This window comes from Oncorhynchus keta, chromosome 25 (assembly GCF_023373465.1).
Source record: "Oncorhynchus keta strain PuntledgeMale-10-30-2019 chromosome 25, Oket_V2, whole genome shotgun sequence".
Lineage (NCBI taxonomy): Eukaryota > Metazoa > Chordata > Actinopteri > Salmoniformes > Salmonidae > Oncorhynchus > Oncorhynchus keta.
In genome coordinates this window covers 31,241,539-31,261,049 of record NC_068445.1, presented here as the reverse complement: position 1 = coordinate 31,261,049, position 19,511 = coordinate 31,241,539, and the positions used below count along the sequence as shown (strand labels likewise).

At 42.3% G+C, this 19,511-nt stretch overlaps 1 protein-coding gene and 1 long non-coding RNA gene across 3 annotated transcripts; one reads left to right on the top strand and one right to left on the bottom strand.

Annotated features, from left to right (window-relative positions):
• Positions 1–115: 115 nt before the first annotated feature.
• cbwd (COBW domain containing) lies at positions 116–19,295 on the bottom strand. 2 transcript variants are annotated; one of them, XM_035763491.2, is made up of 16 exons: positions 18,996–19,295; positions 18,502–18,618; positions 18,058–18,144; positions 16,047–16,143; positions 13,603–13,694; positions 11,623–11,682; positions 11,360–11,397; positions 10,011–10,057; positions 9,304–9,390; positions 9,084–9,128; positions 8,210–8,266; positions 3,390–3,441; positions 1,698–1,766; positions 1,398–1,463; positions 961–1,087; positions 116–863 (listed from the first exon to the last, which is right to left on the bottom strand). In XM_035763491.2, exons 2-16 carry the CDS (start codon positions 18,614–18,616, stop codon positions 790–792), a joined length of 1,113 nt encoding a protein of 370 aa, XP_035619384.1. In that variant the 5' UTR covers positions 18,617–18,618; positions 18,996–19,295; the 3' UTR covers positions 116–789. The 2 variants fall into 2 exon arrangements, with proteins under 2 accessions (XP_035619384.1, XP_035619383.1); XM_035763490.2 differs by having other exon boundaries at positions 18,502–18,651; positions 18,996–19,294.
• On the top strand, positions 3,919–6,800 carry LOC127911722 (uncharacterized). The gene is made up of 8 exons (XR_008079079.1): positions 3,919–4,371; positions 4,475–4,919; positions 5,087–5,224; positions 5,258–5,395; positions 5,466–5,634; positions 5,839–5,908; positions 6,115–6,497; positions 6,533–6,800. It is a non-coding gene; the product is annotated as an uncharacterized LOC127911722 (long non-coding RNA).
• Positions 19,296–19,511: the final 216 nt, after the last annotated feature.

Genomic DNA, 19,511 nt, shown 5'->3' with positions numbered 1-19,511 from the left:
ATCAATTCATAGTTCACAATTATTGAACAAGCGAATTACAAGAAAATGCCAGGCAATACTTTTTGTAATAATTGCGAAATATAAACATAAAATATTGTAAACTCAAAACATTAAATCAGATTACTTAATAATTTTTCTTTATTTCAATAATTGAAACACCCCATCAAGTAGTCAAGCATGTTGACATTTACAGACAGCCTAATTTTGTGGTGCACCAGTTGAGATAAGATGTGATAAAAGCCTTAGCCTGTCCAAAACCTTATCTGTAAGTTGTTGGTGAAGTTTTTAAACACAGCAAAACTATTGATGAATGCACTCATGCTTTCAATTAACAGGTTATGGGTGTTTGGAGTTTCCAAAGTTAAACATAATTTACAAAGAAAATGATAGTAAGGGCACTATTTACTTCTCTATTTTCTAATTGTCTTTTTATCTTGATTGAGTGGAGAGTGTATGACTGGGTAATGGTGTTGATGATGGATTGAGTCCACTCACACACTAATCTAATGTTTCCTCGTAGCATTTGCCTCATCAGCAAGTGATCCAATTACACCCAAGAGTTAAGAGACTACACACTATGTATAGCCTGACTGTACTGTACTGTGGAGGTTTGGCCTGTAATCATTGTTAATAGTAAATACCATAACGTTTTGAGGTACTTCTGGACTGAACTGGAACACTCCACAGTGATGAGGATTACTGCAGGTACAGTAGGCGTTTCATTGTGTGGAGTGTATCAGAAAAAAACAGTAATAGTTCACTGTGAGGAGAGAGGGGTGGGGTTCTTGTTTAGGTCCTGTCCCCCACTTTCAGTACTGTTAAGATGAACTGTTCCTGTAGGATCTCTCTGTCCAGGTTTCTCCCTGTAGGGGTGAGGGGGGATACAAAGGATGCCTTGGTCAGGCTTTATTGAGTAAAGCATTGAATGCATTAACACACACACGCACAAACACAGCTGACCTATGAAGACGAGGCGGTTGACCCTAGGCTCCTCCCCCCACACCTGTGGAGTCTCATCCAGCTCGTAGAGTTCATGGACCCCCTGCAACATCACCTGCTTGGCTTTACCTGCGATGGACACGATCCCCTAGGATAGCCAACACACACACGAGCACACTATCATTCAGACTGAGACATACCTACAGTGTCCAGAAATCAATACACACAAAGGACTGAAACTTGAAATCTGCTGTCATATGAAATGTTTGTCCAATAACATCTCCCATTTACATCAATGAATGCATGGAGGGCGTACTGCAAATAAATGTACGCACTGCATTACCACAGGGATGCCTATTGAAAACCACTGACTAGGATAAACTAAAAAGCGTCAGCTAAATGGCATATATATATATATATAATATATATATATATATATATATATATATGTGTTTCACCTTCAAGCGAATGACAATCATGGGAAGCCCAGCTTGGTTCTTGAATGCTTTCTCCCACAGAAGATCCTGGAAAGAAGCAATCTTTTGTAAAACGGAATGTTTCTGATGTGAAAAGACAAGGTTTCTTTCATGGACCTTATAGTCTTAATGAGAATAACCCATTTAAAAACAATGATAGAGATGTGTCTCCATCTCCTGATGAAGCAGGGATTTTAGGTGGCACGTCAAACTCACGTTGGCAGAAAAGAAAGGTCCATTGTAATGATCATGCTGAATAACAGTGTTAATGTGTATGCTAACCTGGATGAAGACATTCAAAACATCCTCTGAGAGACTCCCAGCTACTTCAAATGTCACTGTCAGAATACTCTGGAGAGGAAAAACCCGTACAGCACAGGGTTAATATTGTTGAAGTGTAAAAGCAATTAAATGTAAACTAGCTATTGTGCTTGAAATGATTGCTCTGAAACTGACTATTTTATGATTGAAATCAAACTTATTTGAAAAACAAAATCTTTGCATGCATATTGCTAAATAAAATAAAAATGCTTTGATTAATATAAACTGCTTAAGGAAAGGAACCAGCATATTGTTAACCATTCAACCCAATGCCATTGTCACACCACATTTTAAGTGCTACCGATGACTGTCAATGAACGCGTCAAAAAGCTCAACTCTATCGAACACCGTAAACCAGCTGACACCCTTCTTTACCCTCCCTCCCTCCGCTGTATACTTCCTTACAGCATAACAAGGGCACTTTGCAGACATTTAGGGCATTGTGTGGAAGTGGTAAGGTTACACACTTCCTTTTTTATTTGGTATAACAACAGAAAAACAGCGCTCTTATTAGCATGAAAAGAGCAACTTGGAGGGGGGGTTGGACCTACGGGGGAAGAAGGGGGATAACAAGGGCGGTTCAGCTTTATGCGGGAAAGGAGTCCTGGCTAAACCAGATTACAATGCAGCCATTAACCCCCCGTGAGGTGCAAACATGACTGAAAAGTGAAGACCAATGCCAAACCAAGCCGGTCTCATTCTACCCATGAGCAGCCAACCCCAGTGCTTCCCCTAGTGATCCCCTTTTGGGTCACAGACTAAAAATGTATCCTGGTTTACCAATGGGCTCACGAGTGGCGCAGTGGTCTGAGGCTCTGCATCTCAGTGCAAGAGGAACCACTACAGTCCCTGGTTCGAATCAAGGCTGTATCACATCCTGCCGTGATTGGGAATCCCATAGGGCGGCGCACAATTGGCCCAGTGTCGTCCGGGTTTGGCCGGGGTATGAGGTCATTGTAAATAAGAATTTGTTCTTAACTGACTTTCCTAGTTAAATAAAGGTTAAATAAAATAGTCGACTTCAAAAGATTTAAATGGGCCTCAGCACAAAAACAGTAGGGTAGGGACTTTTCACTAGTGTGTCATCCCCTGAAGGCATTAGGGACCACACTCTGCCCCAGGACTGTCTCCCTAGCTCACTACATACACAGCAAGTCGATTCCATTATAATATAATAGTGAACAGAAATTCAATAAATAAATAGAAAAATCACCCATTATTTTCTACTTTTCACCCACTGAATTAAAATATAATTGACCCCAACCCTGTGGTTGTTGATTACACAACAATTTTATTTTTTTATTTCTTTTATTTTACCTTTATTTAACTAGGCAAGTCAGTTAAGAACAAATTCTTATTTTCAATGACGGCCTCGGAACAGTGGGTTAACTGCCTGTTCAGGGGCAGAACGACAGATTTGTACCTTGTCAGCTCGGGGATTTGAACTTGCAACCTTCCGGTTGCTAGCCCAACACTCTAACCACAAGGCTACCCTGCCGCCCCTCATTCCTTTTCTATAAAACGCCTGATTGCGGGCAGCCGATCAAAAAAACGAGACCAAAAACATATTGTTCAAGATACGGATAGAGCAGACATAAGCTTCCGGTTACTAGACCAACACTCTAACCACTAGGCTCCCCTGCCGCCCCTTACCTTATCCAGATGTGGTCTTGTTGTTTTCACAAGCTGTAGCTTTTCTACCAAGCTGTGAGATAAAGAACAAACAGGTTTGAAGTTTTTCTGCAGTATCTTTGATTACATGACAACTAACCATGCAGACACATGGCTTATTCTACAATCTGGAAGCATCTACCTGTGAAATGAATATGGTATTCCTAGAGTTTGTCAACCATTCTGTGGTTTTATATGTCTACGTGAAGAAAGGTATTTTCCGATGTCAAGGGGTACAGCAATGAACAGTTGTAGTGTCCACACTTACAAAATAGGTTGTATACATTATTGGTTTGTGTGTATGTGTGTTGGGGCATTTGAAGAGAGAGGAGATCGGCTGTAAACTCTGGAAACCCACGCCCCCGATGCCATCCTGTTGTTCCTCCACCTAGCCCCCTTGACCCCTCAAGGAGGACAAACAATGTCGAGCAGCTTGAGCCCTCTCTGCTGCTAGTGCCACACGTGGACCGGTGGGGGGTCACTTCAAACAGCCAGCGTATGCTCTGGGGGGGGTCAGGGAGGGGAGGAAGGCAGAGGAAAGGGGCTGTGTACTTAGATGACTCTCCTCAGGGATCATTACACACACACACACACACACACACACACACACACACACACACACACACACACACACACACACACACACACACACACACCTCTAATCCTCTGCAGCTGGATGGGAGAAGAGAAAACATCAATTACTCCATTCATGTGAAGAGAGGTTTACCACCAATGACTCCATTCGTGTGAAGAGGTTTACCACCAATGACTCCATTCATGTGAGGAGAGGTTTACCACCAATGACTCCATTCATGTGAAGAGAGGTTTACCACCAATGACTCCATTCATGTGAAGAGAGGTTTACCACCAATGACTCCATTCATGTGAAGAGAGGTTTACCACCAATGACTCCATTCATGTGAAGAGAGGTTTACCACCAATGACTCCATTCATGTGAAGAGAGGTTTACCACCAATGACTCCATTCATGTGAAGAGAGGTTTACCACCAATGACTCCATTCATGTGAAGAGGTTTACCACCAATGACTCCATTCATGTGAAGAGAGGTTTACCACCAATGACTCCATTCATGTGAAGAGGTTTACCACCAATGACTCCATTCATGTGAAGAGGTTTACCACCAATGACTCCATTCATGTGAAGAGAGGTTTACCACCAATGACTCCATTCACGTGAAGAGAGGTTTACCACCAATGACTCCATTCATGTGAAGAGAGGTTTACCACCAATGACTCCATTCATGTGAATAGGTTTACCACCAATGACTCCATTCATGTGAAGAGAGGTTTACCACCAATGACTCCATTCATGTGAAGAGAGGTTTACCACCAATGACTCCATTCATGTGAAGAGGTTTACCACCAATGACTCCATTCATGTGAAGAGGTTTACCACCAATGACTCCATTCATGTGAAGAGAGGTTTACCACCAATGACTCCATTCATGTGAAGAGAGGTTTACCACCAATGACTCCATTCATGTGAAGAGAGGTTTACCACCAATGACTCCATTCGTGTGAAGAGGTTTACCACCAATGACTCCATTCGTGTGAAGAGGTTTACCACCAATGACTCCATTCGTGTGAAGAGGTTTACCACCAATGACTCCATTCGTGTGAAGAGGTTTACCACCAACGACTCCATTCATGTGAAGAGAGGTTTACCACCAATGACTCCATTCATGTGAAGAGAGGTTTACCACCAATGACTCCATTCATGTGAAGAGAGGTTTACCACCAATGACTCCATTCATGTGAAGAGAGGTTTACCACCAATGACTCCATTCATGTGAAGAGGTTTACCACCAATGACTCCATTCATGTGAAGAGAGGTTTACCACCAATGACTCCATTCATGTGAAGAGGTTTACCACCAATGACTCCATTCATGTGAAGAGAGGTTTACCACCAATGACTCCATTCATGTGAAGAGGTTTACCACCAATGACTCCATTCATGTGAAGAGAGGTTTACCACCAACGACTCCATTCATGTGAAGAGAGATTTACCACCAATGACTCCATTCATGTGAAGAGAGGTTTACCACCAATGACTCCATTCATGTGAAGAGGTTTACCACCAATGACTCCATTCATGTGAAGAGAGGTTTACCACCAATGACTCCATTCATGTGAAGAGGTTTACCACCAATGACTCCATTCATGTGAAGAGGTTTACCACCAATGACTCCATTCATGTGAAGAGAGGTTTACCACCAACGACTCCATTCATGTGAAGAGGTTTACCACCAATGACTTCATTCATATGAAGAGAGGTTTACCACCAACGACTCCATTCATGTGAAGAGAGGTTTACCACCAACGACTCCATTCATGTGAAGAGGTTTACCACCAATGACTCCATTTATGTGAAGAGAGGTTTACCACCAATGACTCCATTCGTGTGAAGAGGTTTACCACCAATGACTCCATTCATGTGAAGAGAGGTTTACCACCAATGACTCCATTCATGTGAAGAGAGGTTTACCACCAACGACTCCATTCATGTGAAGAGGTTTACCACCAATGACTCCATTCATGTGAAGAGAGGTTTACCACCAATGACTCCATTCACGTGAAGAGAGGTTTACCACCAATGACTCCATTCATGTGAAGAGAGATTTACCACCAATGACTCCATTCATGTGAAGAGAGGTTTACCACCAACGACTCCATTCATGTGAAGAGGTTTACCACCAATGACTCCATTCATGTGAAGAGAGGTTTACCACCAATGACTCCATTCGTGTGAAGAGGTTTACCACCAATGACTCCATTCATGTGAAGAGAGGTTTACCACCAATGACTCCATTCATGTGAAGAGAGGTTTACCACTAATGACTCCATTCATGTGAAGAGAGGTTTACCACCAATGACTCCATTCGTGTGAAGAGAGGTTTACCACCAATGACTCCATTCGTGTGAAGAGAGGTTTACCACTAATGACTCCATTCATGTGAAGAGAGGTTTACCACTAATGACTCCATTCATGTGAAGAGAGGTTTACCACCAATGACTCCATTCGTGTGAAGAGAGGTTTACCACCAATGACTCCATTCGTGTGAAGAGAGGTTTACCACCAATGACTCCATTCATGTGAAGAGAGGTTTACCACTAATGACTCCATTCATGTGAAGAGAGGTTTACCACTAATGACTCCATTCATGTGAAGAGAGGTTTACCACCAATGACTCCATTCGTGTGAAGAGAGGTTTACCACCAATGACTCCATTCATGTGAAGAGAGGTTTACCACCAATGACTCCATTCATGTGAAGAGAGGTTTACCACCAGTGACTCCATTCATGTGAAGAGAGGTTTACCACCAGTGACTCCATTCACATGTTGGAGCTTTTACTGCTGTTTTACTGTGGTAACAATGAGGAACCCCCCATGGTCCTACAATTCACCAACCCCTCTATAGCCTGGGCCCTTCATTACAGGGAAACATGGTCAACAACAGCAACTCTGTACAGGCTGCTGCACTGCCATGGTTAGAAGGGTAACAACTATAAATATTCACTGCTCATAACTACTGTCCCCTAAGAAACCTTTTCGGAGTAGAGAGTGGTTTAGAACGGGGTTGAGAGTGGTTTCGAACGGGGTTGAGAGTGGTTTAGAACGGGGTTGAGAGTGGTTTAGAACGGGGTTGAGAGTGGTTTAGAACGGGGTTGAGAGTGGTTTAGAACGGGGTTGAGAGTGGTTTAGAACGGGGTTGAGAGTGGTTTAGAACGGGGTTAATAATGGGGTAGAGAGTGGTTTAGAACGGGGTTGAGAGTGATTTAGAACGGGGTTGAGAGTGGTTTAGAACGGGGTAGAGAGTGGTTTAGAACGGGGTTGAGAGTGGTTTAGAACGGGGTTGAGAGTGGTTTAGAACGGGGTTGAGAGTGGTTTAGAACGGGGTAGAGAGTGGTTTAGAACGGGGTAGAGAGTGGTTTAGAACGGGGTTGAGAGTGGTTTAGAACGGGGTTGAGAGTAGTTTAGAACGGGTTTGAGAGTGGTTTAGAACGGGGTAGAGAGTGGTCTACAACGGGGTCGAGAGTGGTTTACAACGGGGTCGAGAGTGGTTTACAACGGGGTCGAGAGGGGTTTAGAATGTGGTCGAGAGGGGTTTAGGACGGGGTTGAGAGTGGTTTAGAACGGGGTTGAGAGTGGTTTAGAACGGGGTTGAGAGTGGTTTAGAACGGGGTTGAGAGTGGTTTAGAACGGGGTTGAGAGTGGTTTAGAACGGGGTTGAGAGTGGTTTAGAACGGGGTTGAGTGTGGTTAATAATGGGGTTGATAGGGGTTTAGAACGGGGTTGAGAGGGCTTTAGAACGGGGTTTAGAGTGGTTTAGAACGGGGTTGAGTGGTTTAGAACGGGGTTGAGAGTGGTTTAGAACGGGATTGAGAGTGGTTTAGAACGGGGTTGAGAGTGGTTTAGAACGGGGTTGAGAGTGGTTTAGAACGGGGTTGAGAGGGCTTTAGAACGGGGTTGAGAGGGCTTTAGAACGGGGTTGAGAGGGCTTTAGAACGGGGTTGAGAGGGCTTTAGAATGGGGTTGAGAGTGGTTTAGAACGGGGTTGAGAGTGGTTTAGAACAGGGTTGAGAGTGGTTTAGAACGGGGTTGAGAGGGCTTTAGAATGGGGTTGAGAGTGGTTTAGAATGGGGTTGAGAGTAGTTTAGAATGGGGTTGAGAGTGGTTTAGAATGGGGTTGAGAGTGGTTTAGAATGGGGTTGAGAGTGGTTTAGAATGGGGTTGAGAGTGCTATTGATTCAAAGCCACACTGTACTGAAGACACTTACTTAACTCCATCCTTGTTGTCAAAGGAATGCAAATCCAGAACTTGAGATAAGTCCACCCTAGAGAAACAAGTAAGATAAACAGGTCAACAAGTAAAACATGGCTAATTTCTGGTTTCATTATAACACTGTGGGTCAACTTAGAGGTGCAACTACGCTTTGATTTGAACATGCAATTGTAATGAAAGCATCAATGTTGATGTCACAATACCACTGGACTGGATAGGACTCATCTGTTTTGTTATTAACCATTTAATGGGGCAATCTGCGACTTATACCTCCATTTGTTATTGTTTTAACCGCAGATTGCCCCTTTAATATCCAGTCCACAGAGAACCATTGACACATGGAGGACAGGAGCTGTGGGAATGTTGTTCTGGTTAGCCCCCTATCTGTTTTGGGCTTTCATGTTCTCTGTAGTATCTCTGGGGTGCAGAGTGGATCTGAGAGAGAGACATCCTGCCTTTGATACATGCAGAGCAGCACTGATTTCATTACCCAGCCAGCACCTACTTGTGTCTTATAACTCACAGACACAGAATGGGTGGTGCCTGGTTGGGCGTCAGAGGGGTCAGAGAGCAAGGATTTGTGGGTAACGGGAAACCCTAGGATTGGGGGTTGTGTCTGTGTAGGGGGGGCTCAAATACAAGTCATGGATGATACGTTTCATCTGTTTTACAAGAACAAAGCTGGAAAAACATGCAAAGGGATAAGTTTGGGTGTGAGAGAGTTTTATGTGTTAAAAATAGTCATAGTAAAACCCCTGTGACATGAAGCAGGGCTGTGTCTCCATGTCGGGTTATGGCTCCAGGTCAGAGTAGGGCTACAGTAGACAATCACCATCCAACGTTCATATAGGCCAAATGAACCAACCCACCTTGACTTCTGACATTCCAGAATCTTGACCAGACCATTTATAGACCTTTAGAGGGAAGATGTTTATGATGACGTTACATACATTTACATAAGGGAATCACACATCTGATCTGAACTATCAAAGAGCAAAACTACAAATGGAAACAGATCCTCACTTGAATATTCTTTCAAACAGAACAGTGTATTCGTAAAAAGCTCTGTAAAAAGAGACGAGTGGTCACCTGACGGTGTCTCTGAGGTGGTTGAGCTCTTCTCCATTCACCAGGTCAGTCTTATTGATGATGGTAAGGTCTGCCAGGGCGATCTGCCTGCACATACAACAGTAAAACCAATATAGTAACCTTTACAAATCTGCATGGTGTTCCACTGGTGTTCCCAAGCCCTCCTGAGGTGTGTGTGTGTGTGGCATTGTAAAGGACGTGCCACACTCAAATGGGACCCCTATTATGTTGGAGAGGAAAACAGCAGTAGAAACAGAGAGCAGTGTATAGACATTCCTCTCTGTAGGATCACCAACACCACCAGAGGACTGATGGGACAGCAGGAAAGACATAGACAGACAGACATAGCATACCTAGCTGTGTGTATAAAACATGTTTCCTTCCTGTACTCAGACAGACAGACATAGCATACCTAGCTGTGTGTATAAAACATGTTTCCTTCCTGTACTCAGACAGACAGACATAGCATACCTAGCTGTGTGTATAAAACATGTTTCCTTCCTGTACTCAGACAGACAGACATAGCATACCTAGCTGTGTGTATAAAACATGTTTCCTTCCTGTACTCAGACAGACAGACATAGCATACCTAGCTGTGTGTATAAAACATGTTTCCTTCCTGTACTCAGACAGACAGACATAGCATACCTAGCTGTGTGTATAAAACATGTTTCCTTCCTGTACTCAGACAGACAGACATAGCATACCTAGCTGCTTCATTGACCAGTCCCTCTGGTTTCTCTTCTGTCAGATGCTGCAGGAAGATAATTCATTAACCAAAGTTAGTGAGACCAATTTTCTGTTCTGACAAGTCACTATCCTCCAGTCCACTGACGCAAAAGAAAGTCTAAGCTAGTTTTCACCTTTAACTGTATTTCAAACTTGATTCAGCCCTGGGATTGAAGAGTAGATAAATGGACCAAAACTGACACAAAAAGTGACATCCCCAAAATGAAGAGAAGAACATGAACTACCCTCATCAATCCAACCTATGATACAAGAAATCACCTGCTGAAACCAGGAGATAAATCAGATTCATTTTCTATTTGTGTCCTGCCCCTGCAACGGGGATGGAGACAGCGCTGGTTTCATCTCCTGAGTGAAATATGTAATAACATAGGGACTAGGGATCGTAACCTCTTCTCCTGACCCCTAAACATCAACCTGTCAGTGGATGTCCCTCAGCTCTGGCCTAGCGAGTGATGGAAATCAAAAACTAAATACAATGACCACCACTATTAAATCACCTTCCTCCATCACCATACCCCTGAGCCTGGGGCCTGATGGTGAGTGAGAGGCCTGGGACTTGAGTTCTCATCTGTCCCCAGTCAGAAGAGTATTTCAGGAGCAGAGGAGTGGAGAAAGGGGGGTTAGGGGGTGTGACAGTCCCATTAGAGTGATCTGCTCTGATATCAATTACCCCTTCAGTTTCAATCATCCTCTCTCTCGCTCCTCTTCCCCCTCTTCCTCTTTGTGAAGGCCGAGGTGGCACCTAGGCCGTGAACGTGTTGACTGGCCAAGCACGACACCCTCAGATTACAGCCTATTATCCAGGTGTCATTTGACCTGCTCCTCTTCAAAGTGTTTAAAGGCTTTGAGTTTGGGAGGGTGGTGTGTGTGTGTGTGTGTGTGTGTGTGTGTGTGTGTGTGTGTGTGTGTGTACAGGGTTTGTAACTTTCTATAGCCTCTACAACTTGCGGACAAGACAAGATTGTTTGAAAGATTCTGAGGATTGTTATGTGATGTCAACTTTTCAATTTTACAATAAACTGGAAATTACTTCAGCTGTGGCTTTTTCATTCAAAACAACTGGGAATCTCTGAATCCAGCTGGGAGAAACAGTTTTAAACAGTCCTACAACTTGGAATTCCAAGTCAGAAACTCTGGCATCTTACTCAAGCTCTGACTTTCCGACCTGAAGAACACAGACGTCATGATTTAACCTCATCTTTTTCAAAGTTCCCAGTTGTCTTGAAAGCCCCATTTCTTTCAGGAGAATGTAGAGTAAATTTAGACAAATTAACCCGGACTCAGCCATGTCTGAATGAGCTTTTACCTGCATTGCGTATTTAGCATCAATGACTGTGACAATACCTGTAAACAAAATCAGAAAAGACAATAAGAGGGCGTGCACACACTACTCAATGAACTCTGACCCAACAGCCCTTTGGTATTTGGTCCAGCTTGTGTGTTCAACTCACTTTCTATGTCCACTTGTGCTCCCCCACCCCTCAATGAACACCACATGGAATACACACCGACAGCTCCTAAACACACCAATTGAAACACACACATTTAGCACAAAATAGATTGTTTTACCGTCTAGATAGATGTCACTCCCTAGTTCTGCGTCAACCCAGAACATGGAGGCCACAGCACCTGAGAGGGTGAATTAGAGAGATATTTAGATTGCATACTGCAACATTAAAGAAGTATTAAGAACATTACCGAAGTAAAACAACAGTATCAGGAGACATTTACTAACCATTACAGTTTGCCTCTACCCCAAGCACAGCCACATTCATCCTGCTAGAACTCAGTGGACCAGATAAAACTAATTTGAGCAGCTTTCAATTGTTTTTTCTCCCCATAGGTACATTTAGATTGCTTCCAGGCATTTCCATTTCTCCACGGGGGAAGTTATTCCAGTGCCATGTCACCGTAGCAGGCCTACCTTGTTCACATAATGCACTTTTGTCAAACCGTCAGGCGGGAATAAGAAAGCATGGTAAATATTTGATAGGAGAGTAATGAAAACACTGTTTGTGAGTGGCATCCCACGCACCACCCGGCCAGCCTCTTCCTCAATAGGAGGTGCCAGCCCCCTGGGACCTCTCTGAATGACAGGCCTGTCTGGGCCAATGACAGCCCTGTCTCAATCAATAACCAGCCTGTCTCAGCCAATGACAGAGTGGAGGGGTGAGGAGAGTCCCGGTCGGAGCGTGCTCTGTCAGTCCCATGTGTGGATCAGTGGTATGTAGCTGGCTGTGTCTCTGGACCACTGACACCTGTCACTTATTGACACACTCCAGTGGTCACAGGGCTCGCCCCGTAATGGCCTCCTATTGATTTCCTTTCCCCCCCTGGCTAAACGTTTGCGGCCTGATGGCTTCCCTGTCCTGATGGGAATAGGCTGTTCAGATATCACCCCCTTGCCGCACCCCAATAGTCTTATTGGTCTTAAGTAAGAAGAAGCTCAACTAGCTGGACTGTTCTAGAAGTGGACGTCTGGAGTCAAAGTAAGGCCAACAACACAAAGCTTTGGTTGAGCATGCTGGAACTGTGAGGTCAAGAATAGTATTGACTGTCGACACAAAATACGAGGGCATCTATTTGCATAGCAGAAAGAATAGCACTCAGGCTTCAAGAATCATCCCGATGAAGTGAAATGCCATTTAAATACATTACACTTTCTGTCGAAACTTGCCTGTGTATACTTGTGAACCTGTTGTTGCTATAACGTACAGCTGTATTCTAACCAAATAAGAGAGTAAAACAGATTTGAGTTGACAGAGAGTGAAGCGTTCTTTAAGAACAGCGATTGTAAAACTGGGGTTTGCAAGTCGCAGGAGGTTTTGAATTGGTCGCAGGAGGTTTTGAATTGGTCGCAGGAGGTTTTGAATTGGTCGCAGGAGGTTTTGAATTGGTCGCAGGAGGTTTTGAATTGGTCGCAGGAGGTTTTGAATTGGTCGCAGGAGGTTTTGAATTGGTCGCAGGAGGTTTTTGATGGGAGTAAAAATACTCCAGTCTGAACCAAAACTACTAAAACCAGGTAGAAAGTGTTTAGAAATGATGATGAACCTATATATATATATTTTTTATAATTTAACCTTTTTCTTTAATCACAGTATCTTCAATAACTTCCAGGTCGCAGTTGTAAATGAGAACTTGTTCTCAACTAGCTTACCTGGTTAAATAAAGGTTAAATAAAAAATACATAGAATAAATAGAGCTATTAGCAGAGCTATTTAGAGGAATTTGTTGATTTTGTGGTCTCACACCAGTGAGCTTAACATTCCTCATCAATGGTCAGGTCTCAGTTGTAAATGAGAACTTGTTCTCAACTACCCTACCTGGTTAAATAAAGGTGAAAGAAAATAAAATAAAAAGAATATTGGCAAAATGGATTATTAACAATTGAAAAGGTGGGTATGTTGTTCTCTTGTCATATAAATTGCTACATTTACTATAAATAGTGGCAGGTGGCATTTTTTTTCACAATGCAAATATTGGGTAGTTATTCACAGTTTACTTAATTCAACTGATTTTATTTGGCTTTGCACGACGTGCGTAACTTACCTGGATCTGCAAGTCCTGTCGTTTCTAGAAGAATATAGTCAAACTTTCCTTTCTTCTGCATGAGATTTTCTATGGCTTTCAGGCCATTGTCTCTAGAGGAGGGAATTATTGATTAGGAATGGTAGGTATTGTCAATTCACATCAGGGAATGATGTCCATCCAGATTTTAAACCTAATGCAATGAAAAGGGGATACATTATCTAAGACCAAGTGGCAGTCTTTCAACCAGCTGAATGAATGGGCAGAATTTAGATGTCCACCTAAATAGATATACCCAAACATAGTTATTTTTCATGAGTTGGTCATAAACAATAACTGGTAATGTTGCATAGTTTAAGAAATGTCTGGAACCTTTACCTTTCTGGTAAAAAAAGACTTATAAATTGCTGAGGTGTACTCACTTTTTAGGACACAAGCTGAAGTATATAGTACACATATGATGAAAATACATGTATGAAAATCATATTATTTATTTCCTATTCAATAAAAGTGGGGCAATAGGATGTGAAATGACTATAACTACGGGTGTGGAATTACTATAACAACGGGTGTGAAATTACTATAACAACGGGTGTGAAATGACTATAACTACGGGTGTGAAATGACTATAACTACGGGTGTGAAATGACTATAACTACGGGTGTGAAATGACTATAACTACGGGTGTGAAATGACTATAACTACGGGTGTGAAATGACTATAACTACGGGTGTGAAATGACTATAACTACGGGTGTGAAATGACTATAACTACGGGTGTGAAATGACTATAACTACGGGTGTGAAATGACTATAACTACGGGTGTGAAATGACTATAACTACGGGTGTGAAATGACTATAACTACGGGTGTGAAATGACTATAACTACGGGTGTGAAATTACTATAACTACGGGTGTGAAATGACTATAACAACGGGTGTGAAATGACTATAACTACGGGTGTGAAATGACTAACTACGGGTGTGAAATGACTATAACTACGGGTGTGAAATGACTATAACAACGGGTGTGAAATGACTATAACTACGGGTGTGAAATGACTATAACAACGGGTGTGAAATGACTATAACTACGGGTGTGAAATGACTATAACTACGGGTGTGAAATGACTATAACTACGGGTGTGAAATGACTATAACAACGGGTGTGAAATGACTATAACAACGGGTGTGAAATGACTATAACTACGGGTGTGAAATGACTATAACTACGGGTGTGAAATGACTATAACAACGGGTGTGAAATGACTATAACAACGGGTGTGAAATGACTATAACAACGGGTGTGAAATGACTATAACTACGGGTGTGAAATGACTATAACTACGGGTGTGAAATGACTATAACAACGGGTGTGAAATGACTATAACAACGGGTGTGAAATGACTATAACTACGGGTGTGAAATGACTATAACTACGGGTGTGAAATGACTATAACAACGGGTGTGAAATGACTATAACAACGGGTGTGAAATGACTATAACAACGGGTGTGAAATGACTATAACTACGGGTGTGAAATGACTATAACAACGGGTGTGAAATGACTATAACTACGGGTGTGAAATGACTATAACAACGGGTGTGAAATGACTATAACAACGGGTGTGAAATGACTATAACTACGGGTGTGAAATGACTATAACTACGGGTGTGAAATGACTATAACAACGGGTGTGAAATGACTATAACTACGGGTGTGAAATGACTATAACTACGGGTGTGAAATGACTATAACTACGGGTGTGAAATGACTATAACAACGGGTGTGAAATGACTATAACAACGGGTGTGAAATGACTATAACAACGGGTGTGAAATGACTATAACTACGGGTGTGAAATGACTATAACAACGGGTGTGAAATGACTATAACTACGGGTGTGAAATGACTATAACAACGGGTGTGAAATGACTATAACTACGGGTGTGAAATGACTATAACTACGGGTGTGAAATGACTATAACAACGGGTGTGAAATGACTATAACAACGGGTGTGAAATGACTATAACAACGGGTGTGAAATGACTATAACTACGGGTGTGAAATGACTATAACAACGGGTGTGAAATGACTATAACTACGGGTGTGAAATGACTATAACAACGGGTGTGAAATGACTATAACAACGGGTGTGAAATGACTATAACTACGGGTGTGAAATGACTATAACTACGGGTGTGAAATGACTATAACAACGGGTGTGAAATGACTATAACTACGGGTGTGAAATGACTATAACTACGGGTGTGAAATGACTATAACTACGGGTGTGAAATGACTATAACTACGGGTGTGAAATGACTATAACTACTTACTATGAGATTTCACATTTCTTAACTATAAAATACATTTGTTCATACTTAGTGACAGTGAAATATTAGTAAAACATTTCCTGGATAGGCCATATGGGGGACTTAACATCGAAGTTAAACATACATACTTGACAGAGCAGCAGAGGCAGCCGTTCCTAAGCTCCAACCATTCCTCATACAGCTCTCCTGCCTGGCTCACAGCTAGAGACTTCTCCAGAGCACTACCTACAGGACAGATGAGGGACAACAATCATTATCAGAGCAGTAAACATCTGGGTGTTCTGCTGACTGGACTCACAAATTTTATGCAAAAAATGTGTTATATCCCTTTTAGTGAGCATTTCTCCTTTGCCAAGATCTTCCATCCACTTGATAGGTGTGGCATATCAATAAGCTGATTAAACAGCATGATCATTACACAGGTGCACCTTGTGCGGGGGACAATACGATTCCGGGTTCAACTGTACCGGGCAGATGGCATCGTGTGGGCGAGCGGTTTCTTGATGTCAACTTTGTGAACAAGGTGCCCCATGGTGGTGGTGGGGTTATGGTATGGGCAGGAATGAGCTACCGAAAACAAACACAATTGCATTTTATTGATGGCAATTTGAATGCACAGAGATACAATGATGAGATCTTGAGGCCCATTGTCATGCTATTCATCCGCCGTTATCACCTCATGTTTCAGCATGATAATGCACGGTCCCATGTCGCAAGGATCTGTACACAATTCCTTGAAGCTGAAAAATGTCACAGTTCTTCCCTGGCCTGCATACTCACCAGACATGTTACCCATTGAGCATGTTTGGGATGCTCTGGATCGACGTGTATGACAGCGTGTTCCAGTTCCCGTCAATATCCAGCAACTTCACACAGCCATTGAAGAGGAGTGGGAAAACATTCCACAGACCACAATCAACAGCCTGATCAACTCTATATGAAGGAGATGTGTGAGGCAAATGGTGGTCACACCAGATACTGACTGGTTTTCTGATCCTCGCCCCTACTTTAAAAAAAAGGTATCTGTACTCCCAATCATGTGAAATCCATAGATTAAGGCCTAATGAATTGTAACTCAGTAAAATCTTTAAATTTGTTGCATGTTGTGTTTATATTTTTGTTCAGTTTTGCATTCACAACACAGATATATTCTAGGCGCTGTAAAGGATCTCGCAGCATCTCAAGGGATTCATCGAGGTTTGAACAGAGCTCTTTGCTGATCCCTAGTGCACTTAAAGTAAAGATTCACCTATTTTGAATGTTATATTGTTTTTGTGCATCTCTGAGTGATGTTCTATCAATTCCCTGGGTCATTTCATGTTTATCTGAGCTATTGCAGATCAAGCAGGCAAAGATTAGGCCCGAACGACGTAGCATTGCAATAAAGCCGCTCTCACTACACTAGCAGTTAATTGGAATATGACTAAGATTGTGAAAACGTCTATCATACATGTCAGATTTCAATACTGGCCGATGTCATAACGTGGGAGGCTGTCTTCTCTCGAATGAGCCATATTTTTTTATTTAACAGAAGGTCTAACACATTTCTCCTATTTGTCTGACTCTTCATTCAAAGGTGAACTGCTTGGTGCTGTTGCGAATGTCAGACTCCACTCTGAGGCACATTGATCTGCAGGTTGAACATGGTGAGATTGCTGACTCCTATATTGACAGTGCAGTTTGTTTAGGCGATTTTACAGCTAACTAGCTATTTCACATGCTGATATTGACTTTGGTATCATTGTGTGAAGCTACGTTTGCTAGCTAGCAACCTAACAAACTAACTAGCTAGCCAGCCCATAGAGAGCATTGCAATGTGGGTTTTGTAGTCGACTTGAGCTCGAGAGAAATCCACAACGATTTTAACACATTGCTACCAACCATATTATAACAACAAAATTAAACATTTGTTCCCAAATAATATTGTTCTCACATATTAGTATAACACTGTAAATTATGGCAATGAGTGGTTTTGGGTGCATTTTTCCTTTAACCCTGTGGTACAACCAACAAGAAAACATTCACACCATCGAAAACAATGTCGTTACAAAACAGCTGTAATGAAGCAACAAATCATTTTGTACCTTTATGAAAAAATAGAGATAGTGCAACCTATATAGACCACAAAATTGAACATACCTTCTCCAAATTCATTGAGTATGACAGCGATTCTCTTATTGTGTTGCTCAGTTAAAATGTAGTTCAACAGTGTCGTCTTCCCGGCACCTATATGGGTTATAAATTAACTGTTAGTCTGCAGAAGAGGAATGATTTCTATTAATAGCACACTGTAATTACTATAGATTTCTATCCCAGTTGTCAGTCACTAACCCTGACCATGGGGGAGCTACTGGGTGGTCAGGCTTTTGTTCCAGCCCAACAATAACACATCTGATTCAACTAGGGCCTAATCAACGTATTTGTGAGCTAGCTGAACCAGGTGTTTAAGTGCTAGGCTTGAACAAAACCATGCACATTACGGATCTCTCGATGACCAAGATTGATGAGCACTACCTTCAAGCATTTTCTGGCAACACAGCAGTATACATGGGGGAGGGAACTAGACTTAACCACCAGTCATACCGAGGTAGCCTGTGATGATGGTCACAGGTATCTGCTCGCCAGGTGAGAGAGGCTTTCCTGCGATGGGGACCAACTCTGGGCAGTCATCATCCTCGTCCATTAAAACCTCATCCATGGCTGTTATGTGTTCAAACAGTACAATCTGTAAATCTGTATTGTATTGATAGCGTTATAACGTTAGCTTGCCTAGCATATAGTTAATATAAACGTTAACATTCAATTTCAATCACGTGTGCAGATCTAAATTAGCTCTAACAACCTTAGGTTGAATCTGACATATTGGTAAGATTGACAGATGTTATGTGAGACCGTTTCAAACGCATCCAACAGTGTTGTGAAGTCAGCTAGCTATTTCTAGTGCTAGGCTAGCTAGCTAACTCTGCTGCTGTCCATTCGTGCACAGGGAAACGCTAGAACACTGTTGAGTTTAAAACTGTCCCATCAATATGACAAGTGTCCGTGTGAAGCAAATCAAGGCGACGAATTACGTTTACCTGGTTTTATCTTTGATTTTATAGATAAACAACTCTTTTCATGCTGATGTTTACGTAATGTGTTCCTTTCAATTTTGTGGTAGCTGTGTGCAACGATATATACAATCCGTCTGAGAAAAGGGATTGCTAGTTAAAGTTTTCCGCAAGACAGACCGATATCTCCGAGACTTAGGTAAAATAAATATTGGTGAACAAATAAGTAGGCCTATGGTCATTTGAAGAGATTACACACTTCGAAATCATTGCGACGTATTAACTAAGGATTGTTGCACCATGAACTAACAACGTACAGCTGCGCTGTCACGTCAACAAATAGTTATTGTTTTACGGTAGAGGGCGCGCTCACCTAGCTATTCGATGCGGGTTAATTCACTCGCTGGGCCCCCAGGCCACTGGATCGTTGGGTAATCATCTCAATGTGCCCCTGCCCATTGACCTCAGCATAATTTTGGTCATGATAGAAAGGCTAGAGGTTTTGTCAAATTGATGTAAAAAGTATATTTTTTTGTGCATTTT